At 38.8% G+C, this 25,114-nt stretch overlaps 1 protein-coding gene across 6 annotated transcripts in view; it reads left to right on the top strand.

Annotated features, from left to right (window-relative positions):
• EPB41L3 (erythrocyte membrane protein band 4.1 like 3) overlaps window positions 1-25,114 on the top strand; it is a 241,134-nt gene that overhangs the window by 19,184 nt on the left and 196,836 nt on the right. Inside the window, exon 1 of one of the 6 annotated variants that reach the window (XM_032152742.2) lies at window positions 786-960. The exons of 2 other annotated variants lie outside the window; for them this stretch is intronic. In XM_032152742.2, the coding sequence (XP_032008633.1) occupies window positions 834-960 (127 nt within the window). In that variant the 5' untranslated portion in view covers window positions 786-833. Of the gene's footprint in view, window positions 1-785; window positions 961-25,114 lie in introns of those variants that run through there. 3 more of the 6 variants (XM_032152747.2, XM_032152741.2, XM_032152745.2) reach the window with 3 other exon arrangements.

Genomic DNA, 25,114 nt, shown 5'->3' with positions numbered 1-25,114 from the left:
AGAAAGAGGCCCAGGAGGCCTGAGTGGACCTGAGAATCACAGAATTCCTCCAGCATGACCTTGACAAAGCCTGGTTTTCCAAGGTGACTGCTCATGTGGAAAGCTTATGACAGATGAGCTATTTTACATGAAAGCTCAGTTTGGGAGTTCTATCTACTTGAAAATATGTTTTATGTGATTATATGCTGCAAAATTTCTTCCCTGATAGAGCAATTATCATGGCTTGTAAGATTAAAAAACAATGCATCCTAGAAATTTAATGACATGTTAATTATTTTTCCTGGGCCTCTATAAAAAGATAATAATAACTTATTTCTTTTTGGTATCTTCTTTGAATAATGCAAATTCTATTCTGTGGTTCTGACTGGTAGCACAACTAAACTGGGTTATAATTTATATTCTTTGTGAGTGCGTAATTAGAATTGTTTTAGTCAAATGCTTGGTGGAATGTGTAAATCACTTTACTAGATTTTCTGATTATTATTTTGAGTCAGCCTAAGTCTATACCTTGCAGAAGTACCCCCATCCCCATTCTAGTCCAGACTTGCTTTACTTTTATGATCCTATATGTTTATACAAATCTTTCATATTATTTTTCTGGAAACATCTATTGCATATTCAAATGTGGTTTGGGTGTATATCTCTTATTTGCAACTGTTAATGAAAATGTTAATGAGAGATCACTTTGGATGTCTCATGAATTATCTACATTGTTTTTCTACAGAAACTTTCTCCTTAACTCCCACTGTATTGGCAGTGGGGTGGCTTCTAGAAAGGAGGGAAGTGTCATTATCATGCTCAGAATGGGATAAGGTAGCACCAGTTGTCGAACTATGTCTAAAGTATTTTTTTCTCTCTCTTTTTTGCTCACCCTTCTTGTCTCACTTGGAACATGGAATATGGACCTGCCAATCATCTGGAAATACATTACCTTTGCATGCTGGGACGTGGATAATGTGGGTGAGTCCTGAAATCTCTATTTAAGCTGTTGACTTCTCTCTTTGTTTGGGGAAGAAGAAAACTGTCAGATGAATTGTTTGATGGGAAACTATCTTCAGCATCCCAGCGCCTGTGAGCACACAGCCCAGGCACCTCCAGTTAGACTGAGTCCTCCTGCATCAGACAGGGAAAACTCCTGAGGTGTCCTCGGCAGCACCCAAACTCAAATGAAACAAAGATGAATCATGTTCAATGGCAAAAGTTGCTATTTAGACTTTAGCTGTTGTTTTTCTTTTGGGTTTATACCACATTTAATAATGCTTCTTTATGACAAAGCAACTTGAAAATATCCCACATGTCTTCACACTGTGTTTTCTAAGACTGTTGTTCAGTTGTTTCTATAAATCACACACCTCTCATCTTCATATTTACCATTTACAGCAGCTGCACATGTATGTATTTTTGTGATACTGAAATTGTTTCTAATATAAGTGCATTGGAAATTGTACGTTGTTGATGTGTTGACATAAAATGAGTCATGCATCTCGACATGACTTCCCTGCTCAATTAGTCCTTAGCAGGTGATGTCAAAACTCAAAATAGCAAAACTGTTAAATATTAAATTCTAACTTCGTTCTTCCAAAGCTGAGCAATAATGATGTACTGGACCCTCCGTGGTTTTGCATGCAGGGCCAGGCCTGGGAAGGAGGGTTGTGGTCTGCTGGTAGATTTCTTGCTAAGGAATGCAGAATAGACAACAGGAAGATTTTGAATACAAAAAAAATGTTTTTCAGTACATATTTTTCTAGTTCTCAAGGATGTGGTAAGAAAGAGTCTAGGTAAAGCGTTTGATTGGTCTGATATTATAGAAGAGGCTGGTCTAGGATGATCTTCCATACTTTTCTTAAAGGGTTTAGCATGGCTGATTTAAAAAAAGAAATAAGTTGAGGCATACCTCCATAGGAAAATTATTGTCTTGATTATCAGTTACAGTTTCTTCCTGAGTCTCTGTCTCAATAAATTTGAAACTGCCATGTCACTGTCTTAGCTGGTGGAGGTAGCAGGATTTCACTTGCTTGGAGCAAACACATTTGTTGTTGCAATCTGTTATTTCTGAAATTTCTAAAAATGTATTGAATGTTAGCAAGAAATTTGGCATTGGTGTTTGTAAGATTTTCTATTCTGGTGTAAGTAATTTGGGAATCTTTATCTTAGATGATTTAGTTTCCCATAAATATCCTTAGGAATATGTGTCATTTGAGTTTAATCTGTTGAGCCGTGAGCTGTTGATTTGACACAATTATCACCTAATCAGCTGTTTTGCTTATTGAGTTATGTTATGATTCTTAGTTCCACATCTAAAAATCTCCCTTTGGGATTCACATGGTGTGTTTTCTTCTGTGTGCACTTTTGGGTCTTCTCATCTCCCTTCTCCTCTTAGGAAACAATAAGTACCTGGATATTTACCCTAAAAAAAATCTAATTTTCTCTTCCAGTAATAATTGGTAGCCAGAGCCTACCCCCTTTAAATTGATTATGAGCCAGGTCTTATGAATTTTCTGTCTGTCTGGGACCTTGAAAGCCTTCTGAACATAACACTTTATTTCTGAGATGCTCAGGAAATCCTCAGAAATCTCTCATCCTAAAAATAGTGAAGTGCAAGAACAGCAGGGTTTTACTCAATTATTTTCTCCTCCCCAACTCTGTTGCAGTGTATGATGTGCATGTTCATGTGCCTCTCCCTCTCTTTCTCCAGCCTCTTTCTGTTGAGGGGTCTTCTCATTTGGGGATTGTTTGGTTTTCTTGTTTGTTTTTGTTGCATGCATAGGTTGCTGGCTGTATGGCCTAACGCCTACTGGTTTGGTCAGTAAGGGATTGCTTTCTTAACAACAACAACAACGCATCTGGTGCGCCCGTCACACTGCCATGGCTTACTTTCTAGGATGCACAGAGTCGCAGCATCTTCACCACCTTCCTTCCACCACCATCCCCATTGCTTTGTCTCCACCAGGCACTCAATTATGGACTTTCCAGGAGTCTCATCTAATTTTCCTACAACCTGATGATACAAGAACCTTTCATTGTCTAATATTGTGGATGAACAGACCGGCACAGCTAAATCTGCCAGAGGCCACTGAGCAGTAGAAGAAGGGGTCTGTTTTTCATCCAGGAGTCTGATTCTGGAGTCGTATCCATTGAAATATTTTCACCAGACGCGTTTCCTTTTAGCCAGTTTAACATACTTTTGGGCTCTCCTGGACCTTCAAAGGTAGAATTTTGGTGCGTCCCAGATAATGTTTTGCCATGCACATCTGAATTTGTCTTTTATCTGGCAGTTACATAAAGTTCTTTCATGAGTCAAAACTGAGAGTCCCATGGTGGCAAGGTTGGGGAACAGGAGGGATTATATGGAACAAATATATGATATTTCTGTCTCTAGATAAGTGAAGAACTTTGCACCTGATGGTATAAACATATTTTAATGGAATGGATGGTAACCTAGGAGTAAAAATCAAACAGAATCTCTTTTCTAACTCCAGGCAAACCCTTGTACCTACAAATTTTACTTAGATTTTCTGCTCTTGTTATTGAGTGTTAGGGCTTCAAAATATAATTGTGAGTCTGTCACTAATAGGTAATTTATTAGTCAGGGTAATAAGGCTTTATTAGTCAGGGTAATAAGGCCTTTCTCAAAAGCAGAGGGACATGAAAAGCAGAGAGTTATCTTGGTCAGCTCGTCTTGCTTGCCTCTTTCAAGGAACTCGACTGTCAAGTGTAGGCACTCATAGAGCCTCAACGTGGAAGGGCTCAGCCAGAATGAGGCTGTTTTCTATCACCCGACACTGGGCAGATCCTCATCATATCTTTCCTGAGTTTTGTGACAGCTTGCTGAAGACTTCTCCCAAAACATCTTTATTCCATCCTCTATCTGACTCCAGAGAGACAGGTCCAAGCTATAACTCTGACCACGCCTCGCTCTTGCTTTCAACACACCAGTGGCTCCATATGGCTTCTAGTAGTGCCTCTCCACTCTAGTATTGAACAACCTGGTGAATATTGATCATGTGTGGGTGTCACAAGTAATGTGTTACTAATAATAAATCTGGTACTACAGTTTAAAAATTATTTTTAAGTAAAATAGACTGGATTCAAGTTTACCATGATAGCAACATTATTCACACTTTTATTCCTGTTTTATTTCTGTGTAGGGGGTTGAGGGAGAGAGAGAGAGAGAAAGAGAGAGAATGACGCCATGGCTGGGCAGGTGTTAGGGACTGTGTAAATTCATCTGCCTTGCTTATTTATACCATTTCCTAATGGTTTCTGGTACACAGCTAATAATTGAGGTTCTCAAGAGCTTCTGTAGTACTTGTGAGTTATGGTTTTTGCAGTTATTAATTTTGTCTAGTAATTTTACTGATGGAAAATTTCTAGATAAGGAGGAAGGCAAGGATAGATGAAGAAAGCTCAAATATTTATATTGTATTAATGATGCTATGAACATTCTTACTTATGACAAATAGTTATGACCACCGAATAAATAGAAAAATGATACTAAAATTAAAATGTGCAAGAAGATAAGTCATACGAATAAAGGGTTAAAGTTTGTACATTTCATTTATTTCAGTAATAATAAGTAACATATATACTCATCAATAGTACACGGTTGTTTTTCTTTTAATATTATCTATGTAAGGGAGGCCTAAACAAAAAGCATGATTCTTTTTTTTCAAAATAGAATGAGACATTCAAAAAATTTTATGTGCTGATAATTTTTCTTCTAAAACAGATGATTTCGTGTTTAATAGATATCATTACTCACATGCTTATATAAAGATGTTATCAATATAACCCACCTGCCCTCCCAAAATGTCTGTGTTGCTGCTCTTTGCTTTATTTTCCCAAATTATTTTGGTGGACATGAGGATTTGGAAAAATCTGGAAGTATATGTTGCATGGAAAAGTCATTGGCCTTATGTCTCAGTCTTAAAAAAAATGGCCAAGAACTAAGTTCCATAGGATGAAGTGCAAGTTTTTCCCTGATGTTATTACTGCCTACCGGATGCATCTGTCAGTTTCACTTTTGCTGTCACTTTCATCCCCTGCTTGTCACGCCCATGTGCCCATTGGTGTGTCCTGCCGTTAGCGTCCCTGGAAGCCTCAAGCATCTGTGATTTTTCTCGTCCTCTTTCTTCTGCCTCCAACTCCTTACTTCGTCTTTACCTAGCTTGTCTTTTACACACAGCTCCTACAAGAAGTCAATCCTGATAACCTCCTGCCCCCCAACCGCTCCTGGGACTCTTACAGCATCCAGCATGTGCCTTTCTCACAAAACTTCGCATATTATATGAGACTGATGAATTTACTTGTATTACCTGCCTTCATTGTTTTCTAAAATCAGAAAGAGGTTGGACATAGTGTCTCACACCTTGTAATCCTAGCACTTTGGAAGGCCGAGGTGGGAGATCACTTGAGTCCAGGAGTTTGAGACCAGCCTGGGCAACAAAGTGAGACCTAAAAATAAAAAATAAAAATAAAATACTAAAAATTAAAAAGAACTACTAAAAATAAAATAAAATAAACATTAGCCAGGTATGGTGGTGTGTGCTTGTAGCCCCAGCTACTTGGGAGGGTGGGGCAGTACTATTGCTTGAGCTGGGGAGATTTAGACTGCAATGAGCCATGATTGCACCACTGCACTCCAGCCTGGACAGCAGACTCCATCTAAAAAATATAAAGTTAAATAAAATCAGAAAGAACTGGGACCTCATCTTTTAATGATTTCTGTGTACCTAACACTTGAAATTTGTTAGGCTGTCAGGTTGTGTTTCTTAAGATGTTGGCTGTGAGATGAACATGGGTGGCCAAGGTGTTGATTTAACTCATTACTAAGGAAAAAAGCAGGACCGGGCAGAGGGAGAAGTTGGGCTGGTTGTAGTCCCAGCAGAGGCCTCAACCTACCCTACCGGGGGAGCACTGGAGTGGGGATGACTTCCAAATTGTTTCTAAGTAGAGTAAGAGGGCCAGAACATTTCTTCCCCCACAGAGACTGTCATTTTGGATGTTGGCCCTCCCCAGGAGGAGGTGTGACCTGGGGTAAGCAGTTGTCTTTCGCAGAGGCAATCCCCACAGATGGTTGACAGCTAAGGGCCACCTGCTGGCAGCACTTTTAGCAGCTAGAGGATTATAAATCCTTTATTCCTGTAAGGGGATCTGGGAGGTATATCATAGTGTCCACCATATGGGCGTAAGTTTTTTGTGAAATTAACTGAAAAAAAGCAAAATGCCTGTGACTTTGGGAAATTAGGGGATAAGGAGAGGAAATGAAACATGGGCCATTTCAATCTACTCTATTAATAGAAATGGTTTTTAAGGCCAGGCACAGAAGCTCATGCATATAATCCCAGTACTTTGGGAGGCCAAGGTGGGCGGATCACTTGAGGCCAGAAGTTTGAGACCAGCCTGGCCAACATGGTGAAACTCCTTCTCTACTAAAAATACAAAAATTAGCTGGGTGTGGTGGTGCACACCTGTAATCCCAGCTTCTCAGGTGGCTGAGACACAAGAATAACTTGAACTCCGAAGGCAGAGGTTGCCATGAGCCAAGATTGTGCCACTGCACTCCAACCCGGGTGACAGAGCAAGACTCTGTCAAAAAAAAGACAAAGAAATGGTTTTTAATAAAATGGATTTCTCTCTGAATAAAAAGATATGACTTTTAAAGACCCCTGAAATTTTAATGAAGTCTTCCAACTCTAAAAGCAGCAAATGCCAAATATTTAAATTTCTGCTACTTATTCTGTAAACACTTATTGAGTACCCAAAATGTGCACAGCACCATAGTAGCTGGTATGGGATCATTAAAAAAAAAAAAAGAGTAAGTCAAATACCAAGGAGTTTCAAGCCATTGGTGGATAAGGACATTTAAACTATTGATCATAATAAAAAGCAGAATGAAAGAATGATTCTAATACTATTACAAGTAGAGTATACTAGAAAAGATGTATTACATCAAACTTGGCTGAGTGGAAGGTACATGTGTATTTATGTGTGTGTGTGGGCATGTGTATGCATGTATGTATATGTGTATGTCTGTGTATTTGTGTGTGCACGTGTGTGTGTCTGGACACTTCTGGAAGGAGATGTCAAATGAGCTAAGCTTTGAACCTCCAGAGATTTGAGTTTGACCCTTACAGGAAGTGTTAACTTTTACTTTTCTGCCCCAAATAATATCTCATTCAACCTTTTTTTTTTTTTTTGAGACAAGTCCTCACTTTGTTATCCAGTCTGAAGTGCAGTGGCGTGATTGATCATAGTTCACTGCAGCCTCAGCCTTCCACCTCAGCCTCCCAAGTAGCTAGGACTACAAGCACATACCTCCATGCCAGCCTATTTTTTTCTTTTTATAGATATGGGGTCTCACTATGTTGCCCAGGCTGGTCTCAAACTCCTAGGGTCAAATGATCCTCCTGCCTTGGCTTCCCAAAGTGCTGAGGTTGGGCGTGAGCCACCATGCCCAGCCTTCTTCAAATGTTATAGCTCCTGCAGTTGCTGACTTATATCCATTGAAAGGAGAGGCACTCCTGGCAAAACCTATAATTGCCAACACAATCAGAATTATTACTCTTCCTCTTTATTCCACTTCCAGACTCTAAAAGTACAATGACCGTCAAGACTTGCAGGTTTGGTTCCTGTAGGTGAGCAAGGTTCCAAAACACAGGAACATGCTTCCGTTCCAGGGCTGGGCCTGCCGTCTTGTCCAAGTCTTGCCTTCTGACATTGTCCTCTAAGAACCTCCCATGATTTGGGTTGGAGGTGGGCCTTAGCTCATTTCCACCCCGTCCAAAAGAAAGTGCCTTTGTTCATTTTCCTTTCACTTAGAGAGGCTTCCCTTCCTTTTAATGACTCCTATGTATATGCACGTCCTTTGTTTTTTCTATCTTATCTTTAATTATTGCTCGGATGATAACAGTCCTGATGAATAAGACATTATGTCTCCCTTTCAAAGTTTTAATGAAAAGGAAAAAAAATTGATGCATACTGAATTAACAATAGCAAGGTTCTAAATTATGCTTATGAGGCAGTGTTGATGATAGGGAAGTAGTTAAACATTACTTTGCTTAGAAAGAAATTGTTCTCAGGACCAATACTGAGTGTCAGCAAAATGAAAAATAATTGATTCATGAAGTTCTTTCTTCCCTGGCATATAGAGAATGAGATTACTAGCTAGAGAAATTTATTCTAAAATCTATTTTAGTCTGTAGTTTTCCTTATCAACCATTTTCCTGTCAGTCCTAAAGTCCTATATTTAAAAATCTTTAAACATCAGTTACCTGTCCTCCTCTTCTGGACTTGTTACCCTAGGGATCAACAGAGGAGGTGAGGTGAGGTGCAGTGGCTCATGCCTGTAATCCCAGCACTTTGAGAGGCTGAGGCAGGAGGATTGCTTGAGGCCATGAGGTCAAGACCTGCCTAGGCAACAAAGTGAAACCTTGTCTTTACAGGGGAAAGAAAAAATTAGCTGGGCATGGTGGCACATGCCTGTAGTCCCAGCTACTCAGGAGGCTGCGATGGGAAGATTGCTTGAGCCCAAGAGTTTGAGGCTACGGTGAGCCATGATGCATACCAGCCTGGGCAACAGAATGAGACCTGTCTCAGTCAATCAATCAATAAGTGAGAGAAGACAGAAGGACAGAAGGACTGTAAATCTGTTGAGTCCCTATTGATCCTTCTGAGTGGATTAACATCACCTCCCTGGTATTGTGCCACAAGTAGGCACAAGGTGCTCAGCTTCATCTTTTAGGGAAACAATTTGAATATAAGCTTTGCTATGATTAATACTGGCAGGAGGGATGGAAAACATGCAGCATTTAGGGGAAAATGAGTTAGTGTGTATACTACAGGACATGCTGCTAGTTCCCCCACACCCCATGTGAAAAACTAATTGAAACATTTGATGTTATTGTAGCAGAAGGTCAAACTGCTTTAGCATCAAAATGAGAACTTGGTATGAAAATATAGAGTTTAAGGACCAATTTTACATGAAAGCTGATGTCAGGCATGAAAAATCCTACTTAACATAATTTGTTTAATTCGTCCGATCTTTATTTTAGGCAATAAATGGCTGGAGAACCTGAAGCCACAGGTCCTCTATACTAGCTTCATTTCTTTTCAAAAAATCACGTCCGTCATCAAAGAAAATCAACCACTCGAAAGTGCTATTCTTCTTTATTCCTGTTAGTTTTGCTTTTATAAATCATTTATGATAACGGAGTTACAATTTAGTAATTAGTTTGTGAAGGAAAAACATTCAGCTTGCATATAGAAAGGACGAGGAAAACATCAAAGAAAATTGGTTTTTCATAATCATTTTAGTGTAACAGATGTAAATACCTACTTAAGAATGGAACTGGATTTCTGGGATAGTTCTAACTGCCTTCATGCTTATCTCACCCCTGATGGAACTGGATTTCTGGGATAGTTCTAACTGCCTTCATGCTTATCTCACCCCTGATACAACCAGTTTCTTGGACTTTCTGGGGGAAATTTATGTGAGGTCAATGATTCGTACTTGTTCAAAGGTTACTCTGCTGCGTAATTCAGCTGTCAGCAGAACTTTGTCTTGCCTGGCCCAAGATTTTGTGGAAATCTGAAGGAAAAAAAAACAACACACACTGCAAGGTTTTATTACACAGTGAACTGACAGATCCCTGCAGGCTATGTCAGCAGAAGCATGGGGCAAGAGTTCTTGTTGCTGCTCTGAACTTTGCATTTCCAGCAGGTTGGGTTGGAAAGCCAGCCCTGAGATAGCACAGGGGGAGCCAACTTAGCAGCATTGGAGGGAGGTAGTGGTAGTTTTATCCTTTAGCAATGTCTGATCACCTAAGTTTGATGGTGTTATCTCTGAAGCCTTATCTCCCTCTCTAGTTACAGTCCATTAGCAGTCTCAAGAGTTAGAGCCTATTTTTAACTGCAAGTCCTGCTTAACCATAATTGAACATGTGGTTTGTTCAGTTCAGAAGCCCTTCCCCCTCCCAACGTCTTCAAATGCCTGCATATTCCTATATATCTGAATCATGGAAAGCAAAGAGCAAAATATCCATATATTTTGGATATTTTGCCATTTGTTAGTGCTCTGGTGTTTTTTAAGAGTTGTTGTTGTTGTTGTTGTTGTTGTTGTTTGACAACAATGTATCTCTAACTGGAATGCCCTGAATTATCTGAGTACCATGTGCCCTTTACAGCATGAGAGCATTAACACGGTTAAAACATTTTTAGAAGTATCCAGAGAAGATTTTATCTTCCATGCCTTTTACACCTCCGCCCCAAATGAAATTTAACGTTTGCATTGGAATTCAGAGCCTTCTAGCTCTTGACTCTGCAGTGGCAGCTTGGTAACTACTACTTCTCTGCAGTAAATGTTAATGGTACTCTGTATTCATTTTAATGGTTTTAATGATTAGAAGGAACATTGGTTTTGTTGGTACTGTAGATTTTAAGGATATATTTTTTAAACGAAAGAATGAGTGCCTTTTTTGGTTTTGATTGTAATTGTAATGTTTCTTTCTTCCCTTTGCCTTTTTAAATCTCTCCCAATCTTGGACAAGGGGCTCCACCTAGTGTAAGTTTTAGGTTAAAAAATAATATGGATGTAAGTAATATAGAAGGGGCAAAAATTAGCTGAATATACTCTTTTTTAATGATGAGACTGTAAAGCAAAAGACTGATATTTTATAAAGTGCTTTTATGATTCAGATCATTCATGTGATTTATACAGACATTCCTTCTGATTCCCTCATTTCTCCACAGATTCTTGTTTTTATCTACTTTTTAAAAAGGCAAAATTACATCTCTTATGTGTCCAAATATAATTTTAGGTTGTAAACATTACCTTTGCCTGTGGTGAATGAGTTTAGATCCAATTTTCTAGCAGTATAACAAGAGAAGAATCTTAAATGAGACAGTTTGCAATGCCTCAACCCTTGGTAAACTTAAGAAAGTTACTGCCTGAAATTTTTTTCTTTCTTTTTGTAAATAGGTGCTTAAATTTTAGATCAATGATTTTATTTAATAATTTTAAGAACATCATCTAACTACATTTTGAAAATTTTTATATTGAATCCAGCCTTAAGATTCAGAATTGTTTACTTAGCAGCCACTAAGTGGAGTTGTACTACAGTTGATGGTGTAACTTTTTACAGCTTTGAAAATATCACTCTATCATGGTATTCAATTTTTAAATATGTTTTTCTTATAGAGGAGAGTTTCTGGTGCTTATATCTGTTGCCAGTGAGTTCCAAGAAGAGAATATAAATACGTCTCTAAGGGACTGTATGAATCCATGCAGTGCTATAAAGAAATACCTGAGACTAGGTAATTTGTAAAGAAAGAGATTTAATTGGCTCATCATTCTGCAGGCTGTACAGGAAGCATAGCAGCTTCTGCTAGGCCTCTGGGGAGCCTCAGAAAACTTACAACCATGGCAGAAGGCAAAGCAGGAGCAGGCACAGTCATATGGCAAAAGCAGGGGCAAGAGATAGAACAAGGGGGAAGTTGCAACATACTTTCAAACAACCAGCACTTGTGAGAGCTCATTCACTATCACGAGAACAGCACTAAGGGGATGATGCTAAACCATTCGTGAGAAACAAATGCATGATCCAGTCACCTCCTACCAGGCCCCACCTCCAACACTGGGGATTACAATTTGACATGAGATGACATGAGATTTGGGTGGGGACACAGATCTAAACCATATCAGGGACTAAATACTAGTCTGAGGTGCATAAACAGGAAAATGCCCTACCTTGATGATGACATCAACAGCCAAGGGATACAGAGAATTGAGACGTTTCCTTAAGAAATGTGTCCCCTCAAATATTTGGCTTTTCTGGTGTGAAGAGTTTGCTCTCACTTTGGCCCATCGTCATTACAATGGGAGTAGTATTTCCTGTGTGCCTACCTCAGGACAGGTGTTGGGCATACATGATGCATTTAATTCTCCTAACATTATATGAAATAGGGACTCCTGAATCTATTTTATAGATTAGGAAACTGACACTTGGAAAAATCAAATGATTTATCTAGGTTGTGTCAGGATTTGAACTCAGATCTCTGTGTTCTCCATAATACATGTTTGTTCTTCTGCATCGTATTCTGCATGTCAAACTTCCAAAATCCTCATGGCATGAACTCTTCTTTCCTTCTCCAGTTAATCACTGTTCTTATTCAAGATTTAAAATGTGCTAAATTCCAAGGGAGTTGATGCTGTCTGTGTCCTCAAGAAACTTTCAGTTTAACTGAAGAGACTGAGCACAAGTGTATTTTTAATGATCCTATATTCCCCGGTGCATTTAGTTAAGGCCACATACATGGTATACTCCTAGAGAGAATAGCTGCAACAAGGCAGTGATAGTGTTAATTGACAAGGCAGAATTCTAAAGGCAAGGACATCTGCTTTTCTGCCTCTTCTTCTCCAGCAATGAGAGCCTTCCTTCTGGAATGCAGGTGATACAATAAGACCATGGAGTGTTATCTAACGTTGAATTCTAATACTGTATTATCTAATATGGAGGTTCTCAAACTTTCGAGGGTTGACACCCTTTTTCACTACTGAGAATCCACAAAGAACTTTGCTTAGGTAGATTATACCTATTGATATTTACCATTTTGAACATGAGAACTAATAATATTTTAAAATATTTATTAATTCATTTAAAAATAACATTAGTAACCATTACATGTTAACATAAACTAATGACACACTTTTATGAAAAGTAATTATATTTTCCAAAATAGAACAATTTAATGAGTAGAATGGCATTGTTTTACATTTTTATAAGTCTCTTTAATGTCTGACTTAATAGAAGACAAGTGTGTTCTCATCTGCTTCTGCATTCAATCTGTTATGATACACTGTTTTGTAGTATAGTAAGAAAATGCACAGAAAATCCAACTTCACTCAGAAATGTTGCTGGAAAAGGGAAGAGTATCTCAATTAGTCTTTTGGGGCAATTCTTTGACCTTGCTGTTTCAGATAAGGGTTTCAGGGAACCCCCAGGTGTTCCTGGGCCTCAGTTTGAGAACTGCTGGTATAAGTAAGATGAGGCCTACTTTCAAGTCTCAGCTCTTTTATTTCCCAGATCTGAAGCCCTGGGAAGTTACTTCATCTTTGACAGAACTGCTGCAGGAATTAGAAACATTGTGCATGAAGGATCTGGCACAGAGAGGGCACTCAAACAAGTGGTAGAGATGCCCATGGTGATGAGCTGCTGCTGCTGCTGCTGTGGTTTCTATGGCTGGTGCTGCTCTCCTGGTCTTGAGTGGTGTGAAGAGCAGCTTCCAGAGTTGGAAAATGAAGTCACACCCCACTTGGGGGTGTCTAGGAGTAAGACTGTGTAGAAGACAGTGATACTGTAAATTGACAAGACAAGATCCATCTCTTTCCTGGGTTATATGACTTCTGCCCTTCCCTTCCAGAATGAGGCTGATTTGTAGGATTTGCACAATCTTCCTAAATTCTGAATTCACTACACTTAGAGAACCATTTATAGTGGTTATTATAACAAAATAGAACAAAGGTAAGTTTTATATTGTATATTCATCTCTTACAAAATTCATGGTTTAATGTATAACGAATAATTGCAAATTTTCCTCAAATAAACAGTAGAATACAGGTACCATGGGATTGGGAGAAAATAAAAACCCAGAAATTCTGAGAAGGTTTTACAAATACATTGTAAAACCTCAGAATTTTCGGATGAATACACTGTAATGTAATGCACTGAAGGGATGTAGTCAGATCTCAGCAGGACACTGGAGGCTACTCCTAAGGGAGGGTCCTGAAGCCAAGTTATATCATAGAGAGATGAATTTGGATGGTCTGGGTTAGAAAAATCTGAGACAGATCCAGAATAAGGGTCACTGATCTGAGAAGCAGAATGACTAAGGAGCAAAAACCCAAAGGCACTTGAGGAGGGTCTGGTGGCATGAGGGGGAGATTAGGAACAAATGGTAGATTGAAGCTAGACCCGGATTGAGGTGAGGCAAGGGTGTGAAACAATTTGGTCCAAGCCAAATCTTATAGACTATTCCTTTTCTTCCTTTTCCTTCTTTTCAGAGATGGGTGTCTCACAAAGTTGCCCAGGCTGGCTTTGAACTCCTAGACTCAAAGCAATCCTCCTGCCTCAGCCTCCTGAGTAGCTGGTATAGACTATGCTTTTATCTATCATCTTGATTATTTATGCGGAGAGCTGGGAGAGGAGATTTCAAAATGCTGGAAAATAAACTCCTCAAAAATAGTTTTTAAAATATATTTAAAAGGCTTACGGAAAAATACCTCATTATTAAAACACTATGAAAATGACCTCACGAAAAGAATCTTCTTATTGCATTGTCAGAAGGATGAGATAATGTTTTTATTTTAAAAGAACATTTTAGCCACAGGAATAAAACTGCCACAGATATTTATCACTTAGAGGAAGAAAAAGAAAAACAACAAAAAATATTTCTCAACTTTGCTTGGGATGAGCAGCCATAAGGGTGGATTCTTTTCTCTTTATAACCTCAGCGATATCAGGTAAAACTAGTATTGCCAACAAGTATGGGTGTCTATGGCTGAGACACATTTTTGTGTCTTGGTGTTTATCTGCAAGTTTCAAAAACTCATAGGAGACCTGCTTAAGATGACCCTGCTAATGATAATGTGGTTAGACCCTGGGCATCCTACTTAGCTGTTACTTTGGGTGGGTCACACCCAGCTTCTGAAGGCCTCAGCCTACTTTTGTAATACAGGAAATAAGGTTAGATAAGTGGTTCTCAAAGCGTGGTCCACTGACCAGCACATCAGCCTTACCTGGGACTTGTTAGAAATCCATTCCTGGGCCCCAGGACCTACCTACAGAAGCATAGACTGCAGAGGTGGGACCCAGAAATCAGTGTTCTGCCGTGCCCTCCTATGTGATCGCTAGGAACACTTCTAGCTTCAATGATCTAAGATTCTAAGAAGTCATATGGCTCATTCTGGCCTTCAGGTAAGTGGTTTTCTGGACCAATCCAAACAGAGGAATATTCAGAGGATGGGCACTATGTGAGGTGGCTCATTCCATTGTTTAACTGTCTCAGGAAGCTCTTATACCTCATTGTTTAAACACAAATAAATTTAGAGCGGTGAATTTTAAATTGCTTTTTGGATTACAGTTACCTTAAAGACTTAAAAACAGTTGTAAAGATTCCCCAGAGAATGTGGGGATGGAGTGGAAGATGGGAGCCATCTACTGGAATATACATTATATTTATATATAATTTTTGGAGGATTACAGATTCCCCACAATAGTATTCCATGATCCCCATGGACCTGCTTAAGAAGCACTGATTTAGAAAGTTTTTGGTGAACAGTTAAGGAAAATAAGCACATGTCCAGGAATTCTGAAATGGAGAATCGGTCAGTAAATTTACTACAGTTGCCTTTTTTAAAAAATCAGGTACGTAGTATGTATCAAACACTTACTGATAGGGAAGGCACTGTTTGAGGTGCTGGGGTGGGATGCATCCTACTCTCTGAGCTTTCACACAATTACTGCAGAAGTGGACACATCAGATACCAAATAAGCAATAGATTCCTTTTGCCAGGAAATGTTCCCAAAAGACATGGCACATGAGATGGCCCCTAGGGTAGACCTCAAGGTGGAGAGGAGATGCAGGAGCCCCTGCCTGCTGAGAGGATGGCACGAGAAAGGGCTGGAAAATGGAAGGCTGTCCAGGAGACAGTTTATTCCTGGCTTCTGGGGAGGGCTTGCACAGCCCAGACTGATGGAGGAGCAGTCAGTGTGGAATCTGTGGCTCCTGCTAAGCTTTCTTCCAGGGCTACATATAAATCTCTTAAAGGAGATGAAGTGGAATCTTTCCTTCTGCACTTATTTTAACATGGACAGTTGTCAATTCTCTGCTTTAGCTCCAAGGATTTTCTTGGAAACAAAGCATTTTTTTCAATGGAGGGTATTGGATCTTAAACAATTAGGCTGATTCTCTTTACAGTGCAAGTTATAACCATTTGCCCAGAAGTCATTGCCCAGAATTTTGAACTATAGTTTTACTTCAACATTAGAGAAGCCAAAAGCTGGGTCATTTTTAGAGATCTAACAGCTAATAAATTGCATACTGTCTATGTGCCTAGTGTGGATTGATTAATTCTGTATACTTAGTAGTTGCTCATAAGGCATTGCCTTACGGTCTTTTAACAAGATTTTTGTTAATTCTTGCAAAAAAGATAATTTTCTCCTTATTTTCCAGATGTTTCCTATTACAATTTCAATAGTTTTTTCTTGATAATCTTATGTAATCCAACATCATTTCCTGGTTGTTTAATTCCAGAAGAAATAGGGCTGTATGAAAGTGGTTTTCCGACTTGATCAAATCTTCATCCTTAGTATTCACTGCTGGACTAGATTAAGGCTTCAGTACTGCCAAAGGCTGCTTAAATTCACAGTGAGGGGAGCAAACAATTTAAAAAGCTCGTTTTTTAGTCTGCCTTCTAAAAGGTTGGGTGAAGGGAAAATGATGATATTGCCTAGTCTGAAAGCTGGAAGATACACAATCTTAGGAATTTAGGGTGACATAATTAAAAATTAAATTACCCTTCTTGAAATTACCAATTAAATCAATTTTTATGAAGACTACATGTTATTTTCCTTATATTTTATTACAATGCAAGGCCTTCAGAGAAAAAGTATTTTCTTATGTACCTCTTAAAATGAGGTCACACAGGATAAAATATTCAATAACTTTACTTTGTGTGCATTAAATGTAATTGAGAGGTTTACCAGATTGGTAATGTACCAATGATGGGTAACAGATACTTAAAATTTTGTGGGGGTGTTGTAGGAAGTCAGGGACCCCGAACGGAGGGACTGGCTGAAGCCATGGCAGAAGAACGTGGATTGTGAATATTTCGTGGACATTTATTAGTTCCCCAAATTAATACTTTTATAATTTCTTATGCCTGTCTTTACTGCAATCTCTAAACATAAATTGTGAAGATTTCATGGACACTTATCACTTCCCCAGTTAATACCCTTGTGATTTCCTATGCCTGTCTTTACTTTAATCTCTTAATCCTGTCAGCTGAGGACGATATATGTTGCCTCAGGACCCTGTGATAATTGCATTAACTGCACAAATTGTGGAGCATGTGTGTTTGAATGATATGAAATCTAGGCACCTTGAAAAAAGAACAGGGTAACAGCAATATTCAGGGAATAAGAGAGATAACCTTAAACTCTGCCGGTGAGCGGGGCGGAACAGAGCCATATTTCTCTTCTTTCAAAAGCAAATGGGAGAAATATTGCTGAATTCTTTTTCTCAGCAAGGAACATCCCTGAGAAAGAGAATGCGCCCCTGAGGGTGGGCCTCTAAAATGGCCCCCTTGGGTATGGCCATTTGCTATGGTTGAGACTGTAGGGATGAAATAAGCCCCAGTCTCCCATAGCGCTCCCAGGCTTATTAGGGCGAGGAAATTCCTGCCTAATAAATTTTGGTCAGACCGGTTGCTCTCAAACCCTGTCTCCTGATAAGATGTTATCAATGACAATGGTGCCCAAAACTTCATCAGCAATTTTAATTTCGCCCCAGTCCTGTGGTCCTGTGATCTCGCCCTGACTCTATTTCCCTTGGATATTCTATTACCTTGTGAAGTACGTGATCTCTGTGACCCACACCCTGTTCATACACTCCCTCCCCTTTTGAAAATCCCTAATAAAAACTTGCTGGTTTTACAGCTCAGGGGGCATCACGGAACCTACCGACATGTGATGTCTCCCCTGGATGCCCAGCTTTAAAATTTCTGTCTTTTGTACTCTGTCCTTTTATTTCTCAAACAGGCTGATGCTTAGGGAAAATAGACAGGAACCTACATGAAATATCAGGGGTGAATTTTGCCTAATATCTGGCTGAATTTCCCTGGATATGGGGGCAGGGGGGTGGGGGTGAGGTGGGTGGGAATTATGCATTGGAACCATGTCTACACAATGCTAAAAAAGAACAGTAAAAGGTCTATGGTTTTGTCAGTGGTTCTGATCATTACAATCAACTGGGCCCCATTGATTAAGCTAGTATCTCTGCAGATTGGGCCCTGGCACTGGTTTTTAAAGCCTTCCAAATGACTCTCAAGCGTAGCACTGCCCTACATGATACCTGCATAGCTGTCATGTTTGGGCAGTGATGTGACTGATGGAAAGATGCCGACAGATACAGCCAAAAGATACAAAGTTGTTTTCTTTTTTAATTGCAATTGATTTGAAGACATCCAGAGACTACGACAATAAAGCAAGATATGACACAGCATGTGTCCAGAGATCTGACTTTCCAGGCCCCCACAGGTCCCTAAGATGATGCACAGCTGTGGTTGGTAACACCCATGTGAAGTGAGGATCTCCCAGGTGAGGTAGAATCACTGGCCACTCTGACCTGAGCTGTCCAGACTTCTGTCTCACCATAGATGCCCCAACCCCTCTGTTGTGGGAAGCCTGGCTCCATGTTTGTTGCTCATATGGTGTAAGTAGCTGGCACAGCCCTCCCTCCTCTGCACAGTCCTGAGTATGTGCCGCAAGACTGCAAAGGAACTCCTGGGAGAATCCCTCAGCCGTTAGCCAGGATTCCCAGGGTGTATGGTCTATTCCTGCCACAGCCTGTTAGCAGTTTATCTGACTTCTATTTCGCGGTGGCTCACACCTGTAATCCCAGCACTTTGGGACGCCAAGGCAGGTGGATCACGAGGTCAGGAGTTCGAGACCAGCCTGACCAACATGGTGAAACCTCATCTCTTCTAAAAGTACAAAAATTAGCCAGGCATGGTGGTGTGCACCTGTAATCCCAGCTACTCAGGAGGCTGAGGCAGGAGAATCACCTGAACTCGGGAGGTGGAGGTTGCAGTGAGCCAAGATCATGCCACTGCACTATAGCCTGGGTGACAGAGCGAGATTCCGTCTCAAAAAAATAAAAATTTAAAAACTAACAAAATAATAAAGACTTGAATGACTTTTCTAATTGAAAGTTTTTGTAGCATAACTTTTTAGGTGAATTACTTATTATAAGAGTTGATTAGCTCATTGTTTTTTTCTGTTTTTAAGAGTTGAGATGCTGAAGAAATTCACTATAGTCTAAAGCATTTTTGTGTAAGTCCAAACCATGCTTAGCTTAGCGTTTCTTTATAGGAAAGAAATCTAGAATGTCCCTCAGACAACAGTTGACCCAGCAGTTGCTTGGCAATTGTTTCATTTTTCTGGGAAGGGTAGTGACTATAAAGGATTACATCACATATCTATTTAATAGTGTTCTCTTTCCTGAAAATGATACATTGAAATATTTTGAAAGTTTTTGTTGATTTCACTTTACTTTTACTCTTGGCATTTCTTGTTTATCCTTTACTGAGGGGTCGGAATAAAGTGAGATTCTCATATGTTTTACAAAGGAAAAATGACACATCCAAAATTTTAGCAATTGTTGCTGTGCTATTTGAAATTTTATATCCTAATATTTCTTCCACTTTTTTTCCTCCAAGCAAATATCTTCCCTTGCTAGAATCTGAATGTTTGTATTTCCCCAAAATTCATATGTTGAAATCCTAACACCTGCAGTGATACTATTAGAAGATGGGACCTTTTACAAGGTAATTAGGTCATGAGGGTGGAGCCCCCATGAATGAGATTAGTGCCTTTATAAAGTGGGCTGAAGGGAGCCCCCTCACCCCTTGCACTGTACGGGGACACAGTGAGAAGGCACCACCTGTGAACCAGGAAATGAGCCCTCACCAGACACCAAATCTGATGGTGCTTGCTCTTCGACTTCCCAGCCACCAAAACTGAGAGAAATAAATTTCTGTTGTTTATAGGCTACCCAGTTTGTGGCATTTTGTTATAGCAGCCCAAACAGACTGAGACATTTCTCTTAAGCTTGAAAAGTGAGGCATTGGAGTGTGCAGATTCCATGAATATTTACAAATGGAAAAGAGTGGAGAGAAGATAATATATAGATTATGTTTTCATTTTGAATATTTTATTGATTCTTCCTCTGTCTCTCTTTAAGACATCTTTTTACTTTTAATTTTATTTTTAAAATATAGTACAGCAAATGTGATCTTGTCTGTACTTCTGTATGTACAGATTTGTGAAATCACCAGCACAATCAGGATACAGACCAGTTCCATCACCATAAAAAACTCCCATGTGCTACCCCTTTGTAGTCACACCCATCCCCCACCCCAGCCTCTGGCAGCCACTGATCTCTTCTCCATCACTAGGGTTTTATGTTTTCTAGGGTGTCAAACAAATGGAGTTACTTGTATGACATTATATGCAACCTTATGAGACTGGCTTCTTTCATTCAGCTAGCACCTTTGAGATTCATGCAAGTTGTTGCATGTATCAATTATGTTTCTTTTTATTGCTGAGTATTGTTTCATTGTAGGCATATACTGAAGTGTATTTACCATTCCTCAGTGAAAGACATTTAGATTGTTTCCAACTTTTGGCAATTATTAATAGACCTGCCATAAACATTCATGTGCAGCATGTGTTTGTGTGTGTGTGTGTGTGTGTGAACCTGGTGTTCACTTCTCTAGGGTAAATGCCCAGGAGTATAGGATTGCTGGGTCTTATGGTGAGAACTTTGTAAGAAACTGCCAAATTTGCAGAGTAGCTCTACCATTTTGCGTCCTTGATAGCAGTGTATGAGAGTCCCAGGTGCTCTGCATCCTCGCCACTGCTTGGTATTGTCCATACTTTTTCTTTAGCCATTCTAATACACATACAGTGGCCCAGGCTTGGATTTTAAAGGAGGAAAGGAACAGACCCTTGGTACTATCTAAGCTATTGATTACTCTGCAGAGTCAGAGGTGCACTGGGACCTCAAACAGAACTGCTCTCCTTGGGAAACTCTGATATAGGCAGGTCAGAGGTCCCTGTCCTGGCCAAGCTTCTAAAGCCCAAAGCAAAGGGGATGGGGAAAGAGATGAACAGGATCAGAGGCAGCTTCAAAAGAATGGAGCAGTGTGTATCGTCCTTCTTCTTTCTCCCATTTTCTCCTTCCTCCTTCACCTTCAGTGGAAAATAAATGGATGGTTCTCCTTTTAATTCCAATTCCAATTTTAATTTTAATTCCAATTCAAATGTGGAAATTGCTCCTTTTAATTTAAATTGCTTTCTATCCCGAAAAGGACAAAATACAATTTTACTCCACTGAACAGTGATGGAAGAAAAAGATTCTAGCAAGAAGTTGAAATAATCAAAGGATCTCTATGTGTTTGTCTAGATCACTGTGCCACCAGCTGTGAATCTGATTAATGTCCTTGAAGCATAAGAGTCACTCTCCTGCCAGGAGTCCTCCTCATTTAAAACAGCAGCAGACCCCAAAAAAAGTGTGTATAAAATTATGAGGACTGGCATAACTTTTTCTTTTTCAAAATATTGGAAGAAAAATATTGGCAAAATTTAGAATTTAGAGAATTGATAATTAAAGCATAGGTATGGGAAGACTGGGGTATATATAAACTATGGAAAGGTTTCTATTCTTTTCAAACATTTTCTTTTTATAACAGATTTGGATAAGACTACACAGAGATAAAGACTCATCTAAACACAATTAAGTGTGCCTAATGGAGCACCATATCTTCATATGTTTTATAGCCACATGATCAAAAAGATATATTAAATTACTTGCTTTATTGCTATATTTTTCCATTGTTAAGTCATAATCACCTTGAGTTAAGAGATAAATAACTGCATATTATTATAAAACAAATACCATCCTTAATAATCTTTTACAAGAGATTCAAGTAGTTTAGTAATTTTTTAGGGGTGGGGATGGTGGGGAGTGTTACCTGGGGAGTGTTGACAGAGAAAGAAGTCTGATATGGTTTGCTGAATATTTTCATGGTTTCCTGTAATCATTAGCATTTGTAAGAATACACTGTGTAATGAGTTGACACCATAAAATTAGCTTTGAATTCTCCTCAATGGAAAGAGGAAATTATGGTAAGTTCTTTTTATGTCTTTAGTTGTAATAAATCCTCAGTATCATCTGCCTACTCATTTAATTATTTGTGGGAACATAGTGTGCCTACATCCCTCTCAGTGCAATGTAGTACAAGTATTGAAATACACTTTCAAATTAAATACACTTTCTTATCTACAGAGTAATCATTTTTTTTTTTTGAACTGAGAAGTCATAAATACTTGGGTGCCTGGAAATACATCTGTAATAACTGGCCCTACTCTTTATTGTCTTCAGAGATAAAAATCATCATATTTATTAATGCAAGTCTCAAGATTTTACTTAGATGCATTGCTTTTTTCAACTCATCGTAAAGCCTAGACAAACAGGAAACTGTTGCTTTAATCACAGTGGAGAGATAACCTTTAGTTCTTGGAGGCACAGTCCAGGTAATGGACTCTTGGTGTTTGCTCACCACTAAAGCCTTTGTGACCTTGGGCAATGTACTTCACCTCTAACACCGTATTTTTCTCATTGGAAAAATGAACATGGGACTAATACTTTGTTGAATAAGTGAATGGATGGATGTACTGTTTCTTTCTACTTTTCCTCTCAAGATTTATGTGTATATATATATATATATATGACATTTAAAATATTTTTAAATATGTATTGTGTTTAATTTATATTTAAATATATGTAGTTTGTGTATTAAAACATTGTTTTAGTGTTATAATAATATACTAGTTTTAGGTTACTCATTTATAATTAGGAAAAGGCCATTTCCACACTATTAAAGGCATGTTTAAAAAATTCCTATTCATATAATTTTGTTGTTTTGAGTTTTATCTTCAGGATACTGGTTCTAAAATTGGAATTCCCAAGTCCCAGGCTGGAATCAATATTCTGGCTCTTACTGACTATTGTGTGGTTGTTTTCCAAGTTTATTGCACTCATTTACAGGAATTTATATGACTCCTTGCAACTCCTGCCAACATTAGATTTATTATTTTAATTTGTGTTTCCTAGCTCAGTAGGTATGAGATAGTACCTTACATTTATTTAAAATTGTGTTGTCTTCATTGTCTGCGATGCTGAATATTGTTTTAAAGTGTGCCATGTTAGCATTCTTTTGCAGGAACTGCATTTTACTCTTGTCTGAGTTGAGGTTAAGTATTATCTTAAGGGATTTAAGCAGTTATTTCTAAAAGGTTTACATTCCTAATATGAGAAGCGTTATTGTCATAATTCTATCTGTTTTTAACAACATCTTAGTTCTTTTTTTCATGTCATACCAAATTATTTCATTTCATTAAATTAGAGCCATATAATAGATGAATCAAACAAACTCTAGCTCCTCTCTGGAATTAAAATTCTCTTATTCTTTTAACACTTTGTTGGTTGTTTTGACACTATTTGGAAATTATTGTGAATGTCATGTAAGTAACAGAAGCATGAAGGGCAAGAAGGAATTTTATGGCTCTTTGTGGTCTATGCTACCAGTGTGCTTTCCCTGGGATAGTCTTCCAAATACAGTAGTGCCCCATTATCCTTGGGGGATGCATTCCAAGACCCCCAGTGGATGCCTGCAACCTCAGATAGTACTGAATCCTGTATATACTGTTTTTTTTCCTATACATACATACCTATGATAAAGTTTAGTTTATAAATTAGGCACAGTAAGAGATTAATAGTAACTAATAATCAGAACAATTATAACAATATATTCTAATAAGAGTTATGTGAACATGGTCTCTCTCTCTCAAAATAATATTTTCAGACCACAGTTCACCATGGGTCAACTGTGCAAAACTGACGTGCAAAAGCTAAATGTAAAAGAACGTGCAAAAGGTAAACTTTTAGCAAAAGCTAAAAGATAAGAGGGGACTGCTAACACCCACGGTCACTTGATTAACTTCTGCCCTTCCCTGCTTCTTCCTGAATATTCCTATTTCCACAAAGGTGCCTAAGATTTTTCTCCTTACAAATTGATTTTTGGCAGATATAGTAACTTATATGAGTTAATTTCCATGCCCAAGATATGCATTTGCACCTATTTTAGTAAATTTTATAAACATTGCAAACTAAAATATGTAATTTATTCATAATTACTCAGGATCTTTTAATATGTTTAGGGTCTTACTGCTTATTCATGCACAGGTACGGGGTGAAAGAACTGTGAGGTTTCTGAACAGATTAAAAACTGATGACTATAATTACCTGGGACCCTTAGGGCTCAAATGCTGAGTCTGTTTTTCCAACACCTGCCTGTAAATGTATTATGTTGTCAGGCTTCATAGAGCAAACTGAATAATCAAGCTGCCAAATAGTTATCTTTCGAAATAAATTACAATACATGAACTCCTATTTATCTTAAATAATACCACACACAGAAAATCACAATATAAGTTTGGCACTATAGCTCATGCCTGTAGTCCCATCAATTCAGGAGGCTGAGCCAGGAGGATCACTTGAACCTAGGAGTTTGAGACCAGCCTGGGCAACATAGTGGGATCTCATCTCTACAAAAAATAGTCAGGTATGGTGGTGCACACCTCTGGTCCCGGCTACTCAGGAGGCTAAGGTAGGAGGATCACTTGAGCCTAGAAGGTCAAGGCGGCAGTGAGCCATGATTATGCCACTGCACTCCAACCTGCATGACAGAGCAAGACCCTATTTCAAAAAAAAAAAAAAAAGAAAGAAAAGAAAATCACAGTATAATACATTGCTTTAAAAGAAATCATTTAGACTATTATAACATCTGCCTCTTGAATCTTTCAGCTTCTCTGTCTACTGTCTAGTGTGGCTTGGTCAAATAAATGCCCTTTTAAAAAGTCTGACATATGACAAAATATAGAATTTTGCTGTAACTGAATTATTGAAGTAAGGAACAAATTTTACTATCTATTGGCTTAATTTCTGGATGTATCAATTAGGACCATCACATCGTAGGAAGCAGAGGCACATTTAGCTGTGAGTTTTGGAGAATGGAATGCAGGGAATTTTATAGAGGGGTATGAAAAAAGAAACTGACATTGGTGTTGAGCCCCAAGGACTAGTAATGGTGGGAAGTTGTTACTGCCCCTAGGGCTGAAATGATAAGGGGAGGTAATAGTATTAACTGAACCCACTAACAGCTGACTTTGTAGAAGGCCATTTAACAAGAGCTGCCCTTGCAGAGGGATGAGGC

This window comes from Hylobates moloch, unplaced genomic scaffold, assembly GCF_009828535.3.
Source record: "Hylobates moloch isolate HMO894 unplaced genomic scaffold, HMol_V3 SCAFFOLD_5, whole genome shotgun sequence".
Lineage (NCBI taxonomy): Eukaryota > Metazoa > Chordata > Mammalia > Primates > Hylobatidae > Hylobates > Hylobates moloch.
Note: the sequence above shows the minus strand (reverse complement) of the source record. Positions and strands in the feature narration are given on the sequence as shown.